The 15,571-nt window shown below is 63.8% G+C and overlaps 1 protein-coding gene and 1 long non-coding RNA gene across 2 annotated transcripts; one reads left to right on the forward strand and one right to left on the reverse strand.

Moving 5' to 3' along the window:
• Window positions 1-4,441: 4,441 nt before the first annotated feature.
• On the reverse strand, window positions 4,442-5,543 carry LOC139001591 (uncharacterized). The gene is made up of 2 exons (XR_011470067.1): window positions 5,457-5,543; window positions 4,442-4,671 (listed from the first exon to the last, which is right to left on the reverse strand). It is a non-coding gene; the product is annotated as an uncharacterized lncRNA (long non-coding RNA).
• Window positions 5,544-5,874: 331 nt separating this feature from the next.
• LOC139001592 (tumor necrosis factor receptor superfamily member 14-like) lies at window positions 5,875-12,651 on the forward strand. Its single transcript, XM_070403100.1, has 7 exons — window positions 5,875-7,523; window positions 8,246-8,354; window positions 8,753-8,878; window positions 9,880-10,035; window positions 10,126-10,216; window positions 11,054-11,223; window positions 11,890-12,651. The coding sequence occupies exons 1-7, from the start codon at window positions 7,455-7,457 to the stop codon at window positions 12,216-12,218; spliced, it is 1,050 nt and encodes a 349-aa protein (XP_070259201.1). The 5' UTR covers window positions 5,875-7,454; the 3' UTR covers window positions 12,219-12,651.
• Window positions 12,652-15,571: the final 2,920 nt, after the last annotated feature.

The raw sequence follows: 15,571 nt of genomic DNA on the forward strand, positions 1-15,571 counted from the left end.
GCCCCAACTTTCCCACACATCAAATGAGGGGACCCCTCCCAGGGCAGGACTGGCAGGTAGATTTCACCCACATGTGTAGCGGTAAAGTGGAAAGAAGTTAACTAGAAGAGGACGTTCTGCCGGGAGAAGGCGTGAGCCTGCAAGCAGGCCTCGTCAGAACAAAGTCTTGCAAGCGAGACTTATTGTTCCAAGGCAGAACTTTCCTTGACGTGATGAATAGTCCATGAGGGCATAGAAAGTTCAGGGGAGGGTGCACTGCTGCAGGTGGAAAGAGTCTTTGTATTATGTTGGAAATTAATAGTGTAATGTATAACTTAGCTCTGATGATTTCATAAGCACCATTGTTCATCATTGTTACTTGCTGCACTCCATTGTTATTTGCTGTGCTCACCCCCAATAAAAGCCATGAGGCATCAGAGGATCTTTGCTATTCGCCTGAGCGAGCGGTAGCCCTCTGCTTCTCCGTATCCTGTCGTCCGACTCATCTCTGCGCCTCCGTTCACCAAGAACATCAATAACATGCCTCCCCACAAAAAGACCAGGTACCTGCTTACCATGGTGGACACCCTGACAGGGTGGGTAGAGGCCTTTACCACCCGCAAGGAAACTGCTGAAGTGGTGGCTGAGATGCTAATAGCACACATTATCCCAAGGTTCGGCCTCCCCACCTCCATCCAATCAGACAATGGCCCAGCTTTTATATCAAGGGTCGTCCAGCAGGTTAGCACCTCTCTTGGCATCTTCTGGAAACTACACATACCCTGCCGACCACAGTCATCGGGTAAGATCGAGAGGATTAATGGCCTCCTTAAAGACCATCTAACTAAACTCTCTCTAGAAATTCGCAGCTCCTGGCTGGACCTCCTGCCCATGGCTTTGACAAGACTCCGGGCTACACCAAGGAGCCCCACCTTCTTAAGTCCTTTTGAACTCCTATATGGGAGACCTTTCTTGCTCAATCATCATCTCCCTACCGATCCTCCTCCCCTGGGTAATTATCTTCCATATCTGTCCTTAATCAGGCAGCTGCTCCGAGAACATGCTGACAGGTTCCTGCCCAAGCCAGAACCAACTGACCAGGACTCCGGGGGACCAGCCCTTCATCCTGGTGACTCGGTCCTCCTTAAGAATCTACATCCAAAAGCCTTGGAGCCGAGGTGGACGGGACCTCACATCTGATCCTTACAACACCCACCTCTGCCAAGCTGCTTGGCGACCCATCGTGGCACCACCTCTCCAGCCTCAAGAGGACCCCGGAGCAGCATGACTTCTATAAATGTGAGGTGTTGGGCCCCCCTAGGGTCCGTCTTAGCCGTCCTCCCCCTCCTTCTTCTCCTCCAGGCCCTGAGCAGCCTACACCCACCCCCACCCGCTTATGTGTGGAGGTTCATGGTCTGTGAAACCTACTACCAGAACGGCAAACAAGTCACCCGGCAGGTCTTTGCTGGCTGCCGTCCCACTCATGACTTCTCCAAGAACCCAAGGGAAAGGTGAACGTCAGCCTCCCGTGGCTGGCATTCCCCTTTGGGAACCTGAAACTCCAGAGCCCACCCTGCCCCCACGGATATGCTACCAGACCAGTAATCCGGTAATCAGAGGGTGAGTCACGTGGAACTGCACCCAGAACTACACTGCATCCAGCCTCACCAAGGCCAGCCCAGGTACCTTCTTTTGGTGCAATGGCACGTTAAGTAACTGCATGAGCTCCTCTGACCCCGGGCCTTGCTTCGTGGTCACGGTAGTTCCCCAACTAACCTTGTATGGAGAGTCGGAGCTCGCCTGGCTGCTCCCTCCATCCCGCCGCTGGACTTGCCGGGCAGCCTTCCTTCCTGTCATGTTAGGGGTGAGTATCGCTACCTTGAAAGGCCTCGCGGGAGGGGGGGGGGGGGGGCTCAGGAACAGTCTGGTCACTGCTCAGGACTTTAATGACAAGCTCCAGTTAGCCCTGGAGTCCACTACTGCTTCTTTAGCTTCCCTACAGCGACAGATAACATCAATAGCCCTAGTAGCCCTACAGAACCGGCGCCTCAGACCTTCTGACTGCAGAAAGAGGAGGAACCTGCATATTCCTTCAGGAAGAATGCTGTTAACGACATTGAGTCCGGAGTAGTGGAGCAAAACGTACAGACCCTGACTAAGCTGAGTGAAGAACTACATGCAGGACACTCCCAGGACAGCTCTCCTTCCGGCTGGTCCCAAAGCCCCTTAGCTACCTGGGTCTTACCCATGATAGGGCCCCTGATTCTCATCTGTGTCTTTTTTCTCCTAGCCCCCTGCCTCCTCAAGTTCATCCGCTCCTGGATCGCGGAGATGTCACGGGTGACTGTGAATCAGCTCCTGCTCCATCCCCACACTCGGCTCCCCTCCGGCCTGCCTCTGCCTAACTCTGGCCTTTAAACGCCCTCCTCACCACCCTTGGTCAGCTGGAAGTAGCTAGAAAGAGTCGCCGCCCCCTATCACCAAAAGGCCAGGATGTCAAGTTGGAGAGAGCCCAGGATCACATACATGCAGACATGTGATGAGACAATGGACTTATCCTGGAATTTCTCACAGATCAACGTGCCAGACACAGATACCGGCTTCTTCTCCCTGAATCCACAACAACCCCCACACAGATACGGACTTCTTTCTGAATACCTCCGCCCATCCCCTGCCGCTGAGACTTCCTCAGTTCAGGACCACCCCCCAACCCCCAACCCCCCCGCCCCCCCCCCCCCCCCCCCCCCCCGTCCCCTCACCAAACACCTGAATAAAGAGATGCCCCTCCCTCCCTGGAGGCACGAAATTCACTGGCCCCACATTTTGGGCTAGTGGGTGTCCCCCGAGATCGCAAATAAACTTCCCCTTTTTCTTTCTGATTCACTGGGTTCTCTTTGTTGCCGCTTTTCTGGGCGACTTCACATTCGGCCGCAGAGGGGAAGTTACGTGGACTCCGGGCCGCGCCAGCTTCTGGCCGTAAAGGCGGGGCGCTCAGGGTCATTTTTGCAAAACCGAGAGCAAGGTCTTCCTCACTCTCTGAATCCCCGCGGACGGTGATGCGTGCGCCGCTCCGCCCTCACCTCTGGCTCCCGCTCATATTTAGGATGAAATCTCTGTCGGGCGGCTCTTAACTCGGGTCGCAGGAGCGGCGGGCGGAGGAGCAGGCGGAGTTTTAGACTCGCACCCCCCGCCGCAGGCTGTGAGCCGTGGCCATGTCCCGCCCGGAGACCCTTCACCTCCCGCGCTGGGTCCAGACGGTCGCGTATCGGAGACCGCGGTCCACACGCAGGAACGGGATCTTCTCTGGACCTTCTGCTGCGGATCCATCACGCACCCGTTCTCCAACCTTCTCCCCCGTGTGAACGTCAACAGTTCCCTTCAGGAAACCAGGGGCAAGTTCCATGGATGAAGTTCAAGGGATCAAGAATTTGACGTTTAACGGGGAATCCTCGGGCCTTGCGCATAGCTTTAAGCATCTGCGAGTAGACCTCTCTCTTGAGACCCGGAATCACCCATTTTCACACCCAGTTCATTAGAACTTCCAAACTACACCCCTGCTTACCGTCCCTGTGGCCAGCGCTCTCCCAAGAGCGATCCCTTTGCCGGACTCCACTGCCCACGGGTGGACGTAAGAATGTGCCGGGGCGGGGGGTCCCTTCTCCCCATCCCGCCCGGGAAGGAGACCGCGAACCGGTTCCTTCAAGTGGAGGCGCTTTGGATGTGAATGCGAGGAACCATGTGGGGCCCCTGGGGCTCAGGCACAGGGAGAGGGAAGAGGGTGCTGGGCTGCGAGCCCCGCCCGTGGACATCAGGACCCGTCACCACGCCCCGTCCCGGCCCAGCAGCCCTTGTCCGAGGAGCCTGCTGGTGGCCATGGAGGACGGAGCTGGGAGCCAGAGTGCGGTCAGCGGGGCCCAGTGTCCCTGGGACGTCGGTGCTTCGAGGCCTTCCCAGCGCCCAGGGCAGGGGATCGCATCACAGGCCTCTGAGGGCGGGCGGTCGTGGGGGCAACTCGGGGCGATTTGGCACCAACATGAGCGACAGCCAGAACCCCCGGCATCAAGTGAGAGCAGGAGGCCGCCGGGACGCACATGAGCGGGGAGGGCGCCTCCTCCAGGGCAGAGAGGGAACTGCATGGCCCCGGACCTCCCACCCCCACGGCTCAGGCGGGGTCACCAGTGGGTGAGACTCACCAGAAACAGGACCTGAGCTGCTCTCAGCGCAAACTGTTCCCCCAACAAATGCTTTTAGGTGACGCCTCAGTGTGTGCGACTCATTCTCAGATCACAGTCTCTCATCAGACCGCACACATCGCGGCAGAATTGATCAGCACAGAATGTATAGCTTTTCCTGCACAGCCACTGAGATGGTCCCCAAGCCTCTGCAGTGAGAGGAGACGCTTAGTGTTAGGTTAGGTGGCTCAGGAGGCGGCGCAAGAAATAGAGTCCAGTGAATCAGGAAAGAAAGGAAAGGAAAGTTTATTCTGCCTCCCCGGGAGACCCACGTACCCCCAAAGACAAGGCACGTGGATTCACGCCAACATGGAGGGGGGCGCTGTTTTTATACTGCGGTTGGGTGAGGGGCGGGGACGTGAGCTGAGGCATTCAGTTGAGGAGGCTTCAGCTGCAAGGGGGTCAGCAAGGTATGTGGATTCAGGGAGAAGAAGCAGGTATCTGTGTCTGGCACGTTGACCTGTGAGAAATCCCAGATCTGTGAGAAATTCCAGAGGAAGTCCATTGTCTCATCCCATGTCTGTATGTATCTGATCCTGGCTCTCTCCGACCTAACACTTAGGATGAAATACTTAGTGAAAGTTAAGGTCAATGCCTCAGCCATCCTGTGGCATCAGAGTGTGATCCAGCCTTGGGAGGCGGGGTGAGGCCTCCTGTGTGGGTGGAGCTGTGGGTGACAGGGGGTGACGGTGGCTCCAGGACCCCCGGTGCCAGGCCCCCACAGCGACCCCCACGCCCCCCGTACAGAGCGGAGGCCGCCGCCCCCGGTCCGTCCCCACATGGCGCTGGCGGTGCTGTCTGTTCCCTGCGCTGAGCTCACCTCCCGGCCCCCCTTCATGTCACAGGGGGCGCCTGTCTCTCTCTTCATTTTCTCTGTAAATCCTCACCCCAGGGTTTAGGGGGCGTGGGAGGGAGGGGAGGGAGGAGAGAGAAACAGGGGAGAGGCCTGGAGGGCCGCCTCCTGCTCGCACCCGGCGGGGTGGGATCCGCCTGCACCCAGGTGGGTGCCGGGGTCAAGGTGACGCGCTCACCACTGAGCCACCGGCCAGGGCGCAGGTTTGCGTTTCTCACGCCCCTGCCTGTCGGGCCCGGAGTCCCGCTGCCCCGGGGCGGCCCGGTGTCCTAGTCACCTCCCGCACCTTCCCCAGGGAACCAGGTGTCACACCCTGCAAACACCGAGACCCTGGAGGGCGCTGCTCCCCCCCTTCCTGTCCTTTTCTGTTTATTGTTAAATGTTGTTTTCACCTCCCCCTTCCGGTCCCCGGATCACCACTGGGCGGGGCAACTGCAAACCCGCCACAGCCTGGCGTCCAGCAGCTCACAGGGCGGGGCGGGATGCGTCCGGGCGGGAGGCGGTCCGGGCGGGAGGCGGTCCGAGCGGGAAGCGGGAGGCGGTCCGAGCGGGTTGAGGGGGTCCGGGCGGGAGGGGGTCCGGGCGGGAGGGGGTCCGGGCGGGAGGCGGTCCGGGCGGGTTGAGGGGGTCCGGGCGGGAGGGGGTCCGGGCGGGAGGGGGTCCGGGCGGGAGGCGGTCCGGGCGGGAGGCGGCGGGGGCGGGAGGCGGTCCGGGCGGGAGGGGGTCCGGGCGGGAGGCGGTCCGGGCGGAGGAGGTCCGGGCGGGAGGGGGTCCGGGGGCGGGGGGCGTCCGGGGCGGGGCTGCCTGCGGAGGGGCCTCAGGGTACCCAGGGACCAGGTGCCGGTGCCTCCGGGCGGGTGGCCAGGCCCTGCCCGCAGCCCCTTCTAGACCCGGGCGCTCCCCCAGGTGCCCGCGCTGCAGCCCTTCCCGCTCCGGGAGGAGCCCCGGGCCCAGCTCCGTGCAGCCCGCATGGCTCCTGCGCCCTCAGCCCTGCAGCGGCCCCGTCCCAGCCCCGGCCCTGCTGCCCCGCCCGCTGTGGACGGACAATGTGGTCCCACAGGTGACCCTGCCCTGAGTCAGAACCAGAGTCTTTACTGGACCAGCCGCCCCCCCCCTCCCTACCCAACCTCCCCCCACCCCTCCCCCCCCATCCAGGTGAGTCCTGCTCCGCCCTCACACCTGTCACCTCCGGGCTCAGCCTTCCTCTCAGTGCGCACGCTCAGCCCTGCCCTGCCCGGCCCTGGGTGGGCGAGTGGGCACCCCGGCTGGTCAGGAGGGGGGAGCGGGTGCTGGGGGAGCCTGGGGCGCACACCTGGGGCTCCATTCCCAGAGGACAAGGGGTTCCCGCAGGAGCTGAGCTCCGGCCCGAGGGAGGGGAGCCCGGCCCCTGCTGGTCCCTCCTGGCTGCTGTCCCCTCGCTGGGGACTCTGCTGGCACCACCACCGCAGAGCGCGCCTGGGAGGGGCCTGAGCTGGTGGTCGGCGGAGTCAGTGGCGTCGGCAGAGCCTCGTCCTGGAAACACAGGAGCCGGAGGCAGGTCCCCGGTTCCTGCAGAGGGAGTCCCTTCCAGGCCCTGGGCTCCTGTGTCCGTGCCCCTCATTCCATGGCGCTTCCCTCATTCCCGCCGAGGGGCCTGTGCCGCCTCCACAGTGTGAGCAGGAGGCGGAGGTGGAGGCCCAGGACTCTGAGGTCAGAGATGAGGGTTGGGTCTGAGCACCGTTTGCACCCGGAGCCCTGGGCCCGGCCCTGTCTCTCTGAGTCCCCACCTCCCGTCTGTGGAATGGGGGCAGGAATGACCCAGCCCGCCCCCTGCAGGCAGGAGGGTGTAAGTGCACATGGTGGGGAGCCCCTCCAGGTGCTCAGGGGTGACAGTGCCCCTCCCGCACCCCCAGGGCCCAGAGTTCCCCTGAGAGGCTCCCTCTGGAATGTGTGGGTGCAAACAGCTCCCCAGGCAGAGGGGACACAGGTCACTGAGGCTCAGAGGGCTCTGCCCGCGTGGGGAGAGGCTGCAGGTCAGCTCTCTGGGGGGGGGTAGCGACAGGGAGTGAGGTGCGCTTTGGGGGCGCCCACTTCTATGGAAATGGGGGGGGGGCGGGGGAGGCGGCTCCTGGACCAGAGAGGGGACGGGACTGCTCTGCGGAGCTGGGCCCGCCCCTCCCTCCTGGACCCTGCTCTGGTCGGTGAGGATTGGCTGGCACAGGCACGGATCAGCCCTCCTGTGTGAGAGTGGGACTGGTTCACAGATGTTAGTACTAAAGGTAACAGGAGCTCAGTCTTCCGGAGCAGCCACAGCTGCGAGGTCCAGAATGAGCCCGTCTGTCCTGCCGTCCATCTGACCTGCCGGCCGGAGTCCTGAGGCCACGGTCAGGGAATGAGGGTCCGGGGTGGACATGGAGCCTCTGCCCGGCTGGGGGCCACCCCCCTGCAGCCCGGCGCCTGCGGCTGACGTCCTGAGGCTGGTGAGTCCGGGTCGGTGTCGCCCAGCAGCCCAGCGCCCGTGGGGGAGCCGGCCCTGCCCACAGCCCTGGCCGCTGGGACTGGGCCCAGGCAGGAGACCACCCCCTCCCAGGACTCTCCTCTGTGGACCCCTGTCCCCCCCCCCCATTCAGGGCGGAATCCTCCCCCACCGCCCGGCCCCGTCTGGGGGAGGAACTGGGTGTCTGTGCCTGGGAGGGAGGCTTCCTGCGTCATTTCCTATTTTATTTTTTCTGCGACATGTCAGCTCATAAGCCCCATGGTTACTACTGAAATGTAGCTCTGACTGACAGGCCTCCCTCTCCCCCTCCAATCTCCTCACCCTTCTCCTTTCCTATTCCTTCCTCTGCCTCTGCCTCCCACTCCCCTGCCTGTGACCCTATCAGGCCAGAGAGCCCGCCCTCCCAAACCCCCGCCCCAGCTGTCCCTGCCCTGACCCTGTGGCTCCAGGACTCGGGGTCCAGCACAGGGAGCAGCGAGGCTGAGTTTGTGGGGTCAGAGCAGCCCTGGCCTTCCCAGGGGCGGGGCCCACTCTCCTGAGCCCAGGGGGTCAGAGGTCACACACAGGGTGGTCCCAAACCCAGGCTCTTAGGATCCTCATAGACAATCCTGTCCTGGGCCCCCTGCAGGGCATGGCCCATTTTCCGGAGGGTGAGACTGAGGCCCAGGCAGCTGCTCTGCTCCAACGCCCCCCCATCTCCCTTAGGCCCTGAGCCTCCTCCTTCTGACAGCCGCGCCCTGCGCACTGGGGAAGCCCTCGTGCAAAGAGGAGGAGTTCCCGACGGGGGCCATGTGCTGCCCCAAGTGCCAGCCAGGTGGGTGCAGCTCTGCAGGGCCCCTGGGGGGTGCAGGGGGCGGGGCTGAGCTGGGGGTAGGCATCCCCCCTCCCCTGGCCTGGAGCCCCTCTGCCCCCAGCACCCCTTCATGGGAGGCCTGAAGCCCTGGGCACAGAGGGCACCCCCAGCTTCCCCCCCAGACCCTCAGCTCACTGCTCAGGGCGGGGCTGGGGGTGGGCCCATTTCAGGCCAGGAGAGGGGGGCTCAGAGCCAGGCCTCTGTGTCCCATGAGGCCCCCACTTTCCAGAAAGTTCTCACTTCCTGCCAAGCTGGCTCACTGGCCTGGGGAACAGCCCAGGTGGGGTGACCCCTGGGGGGTGTCACACCTGCCAGGGCTCCCCGGCTCCCGCCCTGAGTGTGTGCCCTCTTGGCTGCAGGCTCCCGGGTGCAGGAGGCCTGCGGGGAGCTCAGGAGCACAGTGTGTGTGGCCTGCACCCTGGGCACCTACACTGCCCACCTCAACGGCCTGCCCGAGTGTCTGCCCTGCCGCGTCTGTGACCCAGGTGAGACCAGGAGCCCAACCCCGGCTGTGCCGAGCCCCCAGCCCCCCATCCCGGCCACACTGACTGCAGGCCCTCAGGCTGCCCGGGGCCGGGCCTCCGTCACCCAGGGGGCTCCCTGCCCACGACCCTTCAAGGAGCCTCATCCCATGGCCACACCTGCCTCTGCCCAGAGAGGGCCCGCGCCTCAGCCCCAGCACCTGTCACCCACGATCCAGAGCTCAGCACCCGGTGCCCTGCAGGCACCCCCGCCTGTGGCACAGCCCGTGGGCCCCCGGGGCCAGGCCTCCTCCACCTGCAGTGCCGGCTCCCAGGTCCCCACACCCTCCCCAGGGTCCTCCTCCGGCTGAGCACTGGCCCCTGGGTCTCCTCCCTGCCCAGGGCAGGCGGTTGGGCTGGGGCCCCCAGGAGGAAGGCCGGGACCAAGGTGGAGGCCACAATGCTTTGGGGTTCAGAGCGTTGGGGGTGGGCCAGCTGCTGCAACCACAAAGGAAGCAGCTGCCTTCGCTGGGCTGGGGGGATGGCACCCCGGATGCCCCTCCGCTGCCAGCTGAGGTCCCTGTGGCTGCCCTCTGACCTGCCTGGTTTGAGGAGGGAAACCTGTTTGAGGGGCGCCTGGGGCTGGGAGTTACCTATGGGCCTGTCCCTTGGCTGACTGGTCCCCACTCCCTGTTGGGGTTCAGGCTGGGAGGTCTCAGCCACCCCAAGAGGCCTGGCCTTCTGTGGAGAAGACCCTGCCCCCTTCCTGCTGCTGCCGCCCCGTCTCTCGGGCCCCCCTTGGGACTGGCCTCTGCGTCCGGCAGCTCCGGGCCAATGTTCCGGCTGAGCCTGGGCTGCAGCCGACAGGGTCCAGGGGGAGCAGAGGGGGCTGCACCCCTGTCCCCGTGCCCTCCCCAGGCCTGCGGGCGCTGCCCAGCCCTCAGCGTGGTTTCCTCCCGGGACGGGGCGCTCCCCCAGCCCTGGCAGGCCTTGCTGCTGCTCTGAGCTCCTTCTCTGGGTCCCAGGCCTGGGCCAGGTGACCAGACGGAAGTGCTCCACACAGACCAACACCGTGTGCGGCTGCGAGCGCGGCCACTTCTGTGTGCGACAGGACGGGGACTCCTGTGTCCAGTGCAGGCCCCACAGTGTCTGCCGCCTGGGCCAGAGGGTGCAGGAGACAGGTGAGCGGGGCGCCCCCTGAGGACACAGACCCCGGACTTCGGCCTGAGGGGGCCCCGAGGAGCCCTCTGCCCGACACTGTCGTTTCTCAGGCATCGAGTGGGAGGACACGCTGTGTGAAGACTGCCAGCCGGGCACCTTCTCTGCGGGGGGCACCCAGGCAGCCTGCACGCCCTGGACCAGGTAGGTGACCCGGGTCCCAGGAGGCGCTGCCAGGGCCCCCCTGGGAGATAAGGGCCCCCAACGGGGAGACAGTGGCCCCCCAACCATCCTGCGGACCCTGTGGCTCCCACACCGCTGTCACCTCAGCCCAGGGCCCGGTCAGCACATCCCAGATGCGGGGCTCAGGGCGCTGCGGCCAGAGACCCACCCTGTGTTCCGGGGTGTCCCCAGGTGTCAGGGCTGAGGGGTCCTGCTATTCGGAGTCAGGGGTGCAGACACGAGGCTCCCAGTGAGGAGTCAACTCCCCCGGAAATGGGAACCCCAGTGCCTACTTTACACACGCACACACACACACACACACACCCGGTGCTGGCTGTGACCTGGTGCTTAGACTCTGGCATCACTGCCACATGGAGGCTCTGGGTCCTGTGTGTCCACCCTCCCCTCACCCCACCCCCATCTGTTCCTCTGTCTCCACCCTCCCCTCCCGCCTGTCAGCGCCCACCCCCACCCCCCCGCCCCAGGTCTGTCCCTCTGTCTGGGGCACTGGCTTTCACAGTCCATTCCTGACACCAGCTCTGTCCTCACCCCTGGCATCTCCTTCGCTGTCCCTCTCTTGTGACCAGGGTCCCTGTCCCCTGGTTGTCCTGCCCCTTCCTCCCCTCCCTCCGTCTCCCCGTGGCTGTGGGACAGGGAGAGTCAGACCTGGGTTCCCCCCAGAGCCCCCTCCCCGGGCCCACCCCAGTCAGCAGCCTCCCCCTCTGTGTGCCAGGCTGCACAGGGGACGCTCGGGGTCGGGGTGAGCGCCAGGGACCGTGGTTCCCACAACCACTGCCCACGGGTTCCTTCCTCCCCCAGGTGCAGTGGCCCATTTGACTGGGAAGCAACGCCTGGGACCAACAGCACAGATGTGACATGCTCCCCCGGGGGCCCCGTCATCATCATCATCGTCATCATCATCATCCTCGTCATCGCTGTCATTTCTGTGCCACTTGTGCTCAGGGCCGTCAGGGACAGAAGGTCACGTGGTGAGCAGGATTCCCTGATCCCCTCAGGGCTCAGGTCCCAGCTCTCTCATCCCAGACACCGCTCTGGATCTGTCCCCCAAATAGAGAGGCGGCCTGGGGTGCCCGGGGGCGGGACTTCCTGTCTGAGGAGCCTGGTGCCCCCGGTGCCCACGCAGCACCAGGGCCTGAGCTCCCACCTGCCCTCAGCGGACGGAGGAGCACAGGGAGGCGAGAGCAGCGGGAGGCCCCGTCATGCCTCCCTCCCCTGTCCCTGCCCAGGGCGCTCTGCGTGCCCAGAGCCCGAGGGGGGGGGGCCTGAGCAGAGAGAGGCTCAGGGCTGTGAGCGAGGCCGAGCCCTGTCCTCACCCGGGAGGTGCCTGGCCCAGGGCCCGGCTCTGAGCAGCGGGCGGGTCCCTCCTCCCGGCTCCTGGCAGCAGCTCCCCTGTGGGGGCTCAGCCCTCCCTGTGACGGTCCACGGGCTGAGGGGGGGCCGGGCTGGCAGCAGGGGAGGTGGCAGGGCCCGGGTCCTTCCCCGTCTCCCGGCCCCGGGGACAGGCCGACCAGGAGCCCGTGCTTGGGTCTTGCTGCCTCTGAGCGGGTCGGTCTCTGGGAGGTTCCCCGTGAGCAGCAGGCCCCCTGGTCCCCGGCCGGGCGGCCCCTTCCTGACGGGGTGTCTCTGTTTTGCAGGAGGACTTGCCTTGCCTGTCCCCACCCTGGCGTTGAGTCTGCTGACTGGTTGGTGGACCAGGTCCCTGCGGGGCTTATTCCTCCGTGGACGCCGTGCCAAGTCGGGGAGGGAGGCCCCGCTCCTGCCCTTGGGGGTGGCTGACCCCGAGCATCCGGGCCAAGTGGGAGCAGCCCCTGGTCTTCACGCCGAGTGTCCCTCGCAGGGGACAGGGGAGCCGGCAGAAAGGAACAGGCGTCAGGACCTGCAGGCCTCCGGGTCCAGGCAGACGTCACCACGGAGCCCGTGGAGGAGACAGCATCCCTGTTCCCTCAGAGTGACCGCCACCTGACACATGGTTGACGGATGCAGGCGCCTGATACATCCCCACGAGGCTGCGGGCAGCGGCCAGGGCCCCAAGGACCAGCTACGGGGTCAGGGCAGCCGCGGGACCCCCTCCTGGAGGCCAGCCCGCGCCTGGCTGAGGAGGAGACCCCCTGCTGAGCCGGGGGCTTGGGACCACCCGCGTCTCCCCACCAGGCTCCTGAGGTGCCGACCTCCCACCTCCTGACCCCGCGTGTGAGGCCCTGGCCCAGGGCGCTCCTGCCCCCACCCGGCGCCCGGGCCCTGAGCTCAGCTGCAGGACGGGCCTCAGCCTCCTCCTGGGCTGGGACTGGGACGGGGTCATGTCTGCGCATCACATGACTCACAGTCTGGGAAGCCATTTCCAACTGCAGTTTTATATGTTTTAAATTTTTATTATCAATAAAATAACTTGGACAAGATGCTTTGAGGGCAGGTCAATCTCCGGTTCCGGGTCGGACTTCCGGAGAAACACTGAGACGTGAGGCTCGTGGAGCTGAGCAAGTTGGGGAGAGACCTCAGCCTGTGAGCACGTTCCATTTCTCACCTGCATTTACCAACTGATTTTCTCCTCTGAACAACACCACTCACTGGAAGGAGGCCCTGTCCTCAGGTATCATTCACTCACTCACCCATTCACCCATCCATCCATTCACCCATTCACTCATTTACTCACTCATTCCTTTATCCATCCACTCACTCCCTCATCCATCTATTCACCCATTCATCTATTCACTCACTTACCTATCCATCCATTTACTCACTCATTCACTTTTCCATTCATTCATTCATTCATTCATTCACTCATTCACTCTCTCATTCCCTTCTCCTAGTCACTCACCCTTTCATTCACTCATCCATCCATCCATCCATCCGTCATGCACTATTGATATAATGATGCCTCATCGTTTCCTGTTTCATTCTTGGGATGTAACCAATGAATCCCATTGATTCTGGTGCTAAAATTGTCCAAGGTTTCTGCAGAGGGAGTCCCCCCATTTCCCCTCGTTTCCCTGTCCCCTGTGCTCCCCCCATTTCCCCTCGCCTCCCTGTCCCCTCTGCCCCCCATTTCCCCTCGCCGCCCTGGCCCCTCTACCCCCCCCCCCCCCCCCCCCCCCCCCCGCCTCCCGTCTCTGGGTTCCTGGCCGAGGCTCTGAGCTGCTCTCCGGGGAGCGCCTCCCGGGCACCCAGGGACCACTGGGTCTGTGTGTGGGTGGAGCGGGTCCCTGTGGGGTGGGGGGTGGGGACTGTTGGGAGCTGCTGCCTCTGGCCTTAGGGCAGAGCTCAGAGGTAACACCGGCTGGCAGCGCGCACATGTCTCACCTTGCAAACCACACCTTCCAGGCGGGAACGGGAGCCGGTCTGTCCTGCTGCCCACGGTCACAAGTACACGGGGCCTTCCCAGCGCCCAGGACAGGGGATCGCATCACAGACCTCTGAGGGCGGGCGGTCCTGGGGGCAACTCGGGGCGATTTAGCACCAACATGAGCGACAGCCAGAACCCCCCGGCATAAAGTGAGACCCAGGAGGCCGCCGGGACTCACATGAGCGGGGAGGGCGCCTCCTCCAGGGCAGAGAGGGAACTGCATGGCCCGGGGCCTCCCACCCCCACGGCTCAGGCGGGGTCACCAGTGGGTGAGACTCACCAGAAACAGGATCTGAGCTGCTCTCAGCGCAAACTGTTCCCCCAACAAAATGCTTTTTAGGTGACGCCTCAGTGTGTGCGACTCATTCTCAGATCACAGTCTCTCATCGAACCGCACACATCGCTGCAGAATTGATCAGCACAGAATGTATAGCTTTTCCTGCACAGCCACTGAGATGGTCCCCAAGCCTCTGCAGTGAGAGGTAACACTTAGGATGAAATACTCAGCGAATGTCAAGGTCAAAGCCTCAGCCATCCTGTGTCTTCAGAGTGTGAGACCAGCCTTGGGAGGCAGTTTGAGGCCTCCTTGTGTTGGGTTAGAACTGTGGGTGTTTATTGTTAACTAGAAGCCTGGTGCACAGAAATTTGTGCACTCGGGGGCTGGGGGGGGGGGGGAGGGGGAGGGAGTCCTTCAGTCCGGCCTGTGCCCTCTCGCAGTCTGGGACCCCTTGAGGGATGTCCACCTGCTGGCTTAGGCCCACTCCCTGGGGGATCGGGCCTAAGATGGCAGTCAGACATCCCTCTGGCAGCCCGGGAGCCCTTGGGGGATGTCCACTTGCCAGCAGAGAGCAGGCCTAAGCTGCAGTCAGACATCCTTAGCGCTGCTGAGGAGGCGGGAGAGGCTCCCACCACCACCGCTGTACTGGCAGCCGTCAGCCTGGCTTGTGGCTGAGCAGAGCTCCTCCTGTGGAAGGGCCCTGACCGCCAGGGGGCAGCTCCTGCATTGAGTGTCTGCCCCCTGGTGGTCAGTGTGTGTCATAGTGAACAATCATTCCTAGTCGTTCTGCTGTTAGGGTCAATTTGCATATTACCCTTTTACTAATAGGATTATCTGTAAGTTACAGTGGCTAGAGGACCCCCTGGATGCCAGGGCCCCACAGTGGTCACCAGGACCCTCCGTACAGAGTGGTGGCCGCTGCCCCTGGTCCGTCCCCACATGACGCTGGCGGTGCTGTCTGTCCCCTGCGCTGAGCTCACCTCCCGGCCCCCCTTCATTTCACAGGGGGCGTCTGTCTTTCTCTCTTCATTTTCTCTGTAAATCCTCACCCCAGGGTTTTCCCACGGGTTTAGGGGGCGTGGGAGGGAGGGGAGGGAAGGAGAGAGAAACAGGGGGGAGAGAGGCCTGGAGGGGCCGCCTCCAGCACCCACCTGGCGGGGGTGGGATCCGCCTGCACCCAGGTGGGTGCCCGGGATCAGGGCTGATGCACTAACCACTGAGAAACAGGCCATGGTGGAAGTTTACGTTTCTCATGCCCCTGACTCTTGGCCCAGGAGTCCCGCAGCCCCTAGGAGGCCAGGGTCTGAGCAGGGGCTTCTAGGAGTGTGTGTGTGGGGGGGGGGGGGGGGGGGGAGGTGAGGATGGGGACACTCCCCAGGCCTGTCCTTTGCCCCAGAGCCAGGCCCCGGGCTGCCAGCATCACCAGCAGCATCACCGGCTGCAGCAGGGGCGGGGCTGGGGAGGGGGGGCCTACCTGCTATCACACAGCCGGGGCTGGTGCACATTTCGTCCTCGTGGGGTGGGGTGATGGATGGCTGCGGGCGAGGACCCCTGTGAGCCTGGAGAGGTGGGTGCACGGGAGGGGGCAGGGGTGCGGGTGGGCAGGGCCTGCACTCCATCTCCAGCCCCAGGGGCAGGCCAGCCAAGGACTGAGGGCAGCCACAGGTCCTGGGGGTGCGGGGGGGTCCAGGCTTGAGGC

This window comes from Myotis yumanensis, unplaced genomic scaffold (genome assembly GCF_028538775.1).
Source record: "Myotis yumanensis isolate MYYU_CA2020_CCGP unplaced genomic scaffold, mMyoYum1.0.hap1 SCAF_2, whole genome shotgun sequence".
Classification (NCBI taxonomy): domain Eukaryota; kingdom Metazoa; phylum Chordata; class Mammalia; order Chiroptera; family Vespertilionidae; genus Myotis; species Myotis yumanensis.

Coding starts and splice junctions, on each gene's coding strand:
- LOC139001592 (XM_070403100.1), top strand. CDS start 7,455: ATGGAGCCTCTGCCCGGCTGGGGGCCACCCCCCTGCAGCCCGGCGCCT. Junction 7,524..8,245: donor CGGCTGACGTCCTGAGGCTG/GTGAGTCCGGGT, acceptor CATCTCCCTTAG/GCCCTGAGCCTCCTCCTTCT. Junction 10,217..11,053: donor GCCTGCACGCCCTGGACCAG/GTAGGTGACCCG, acceptor TTCCTCCCCCAG/GTGCAGTGGCCCATTTGACT.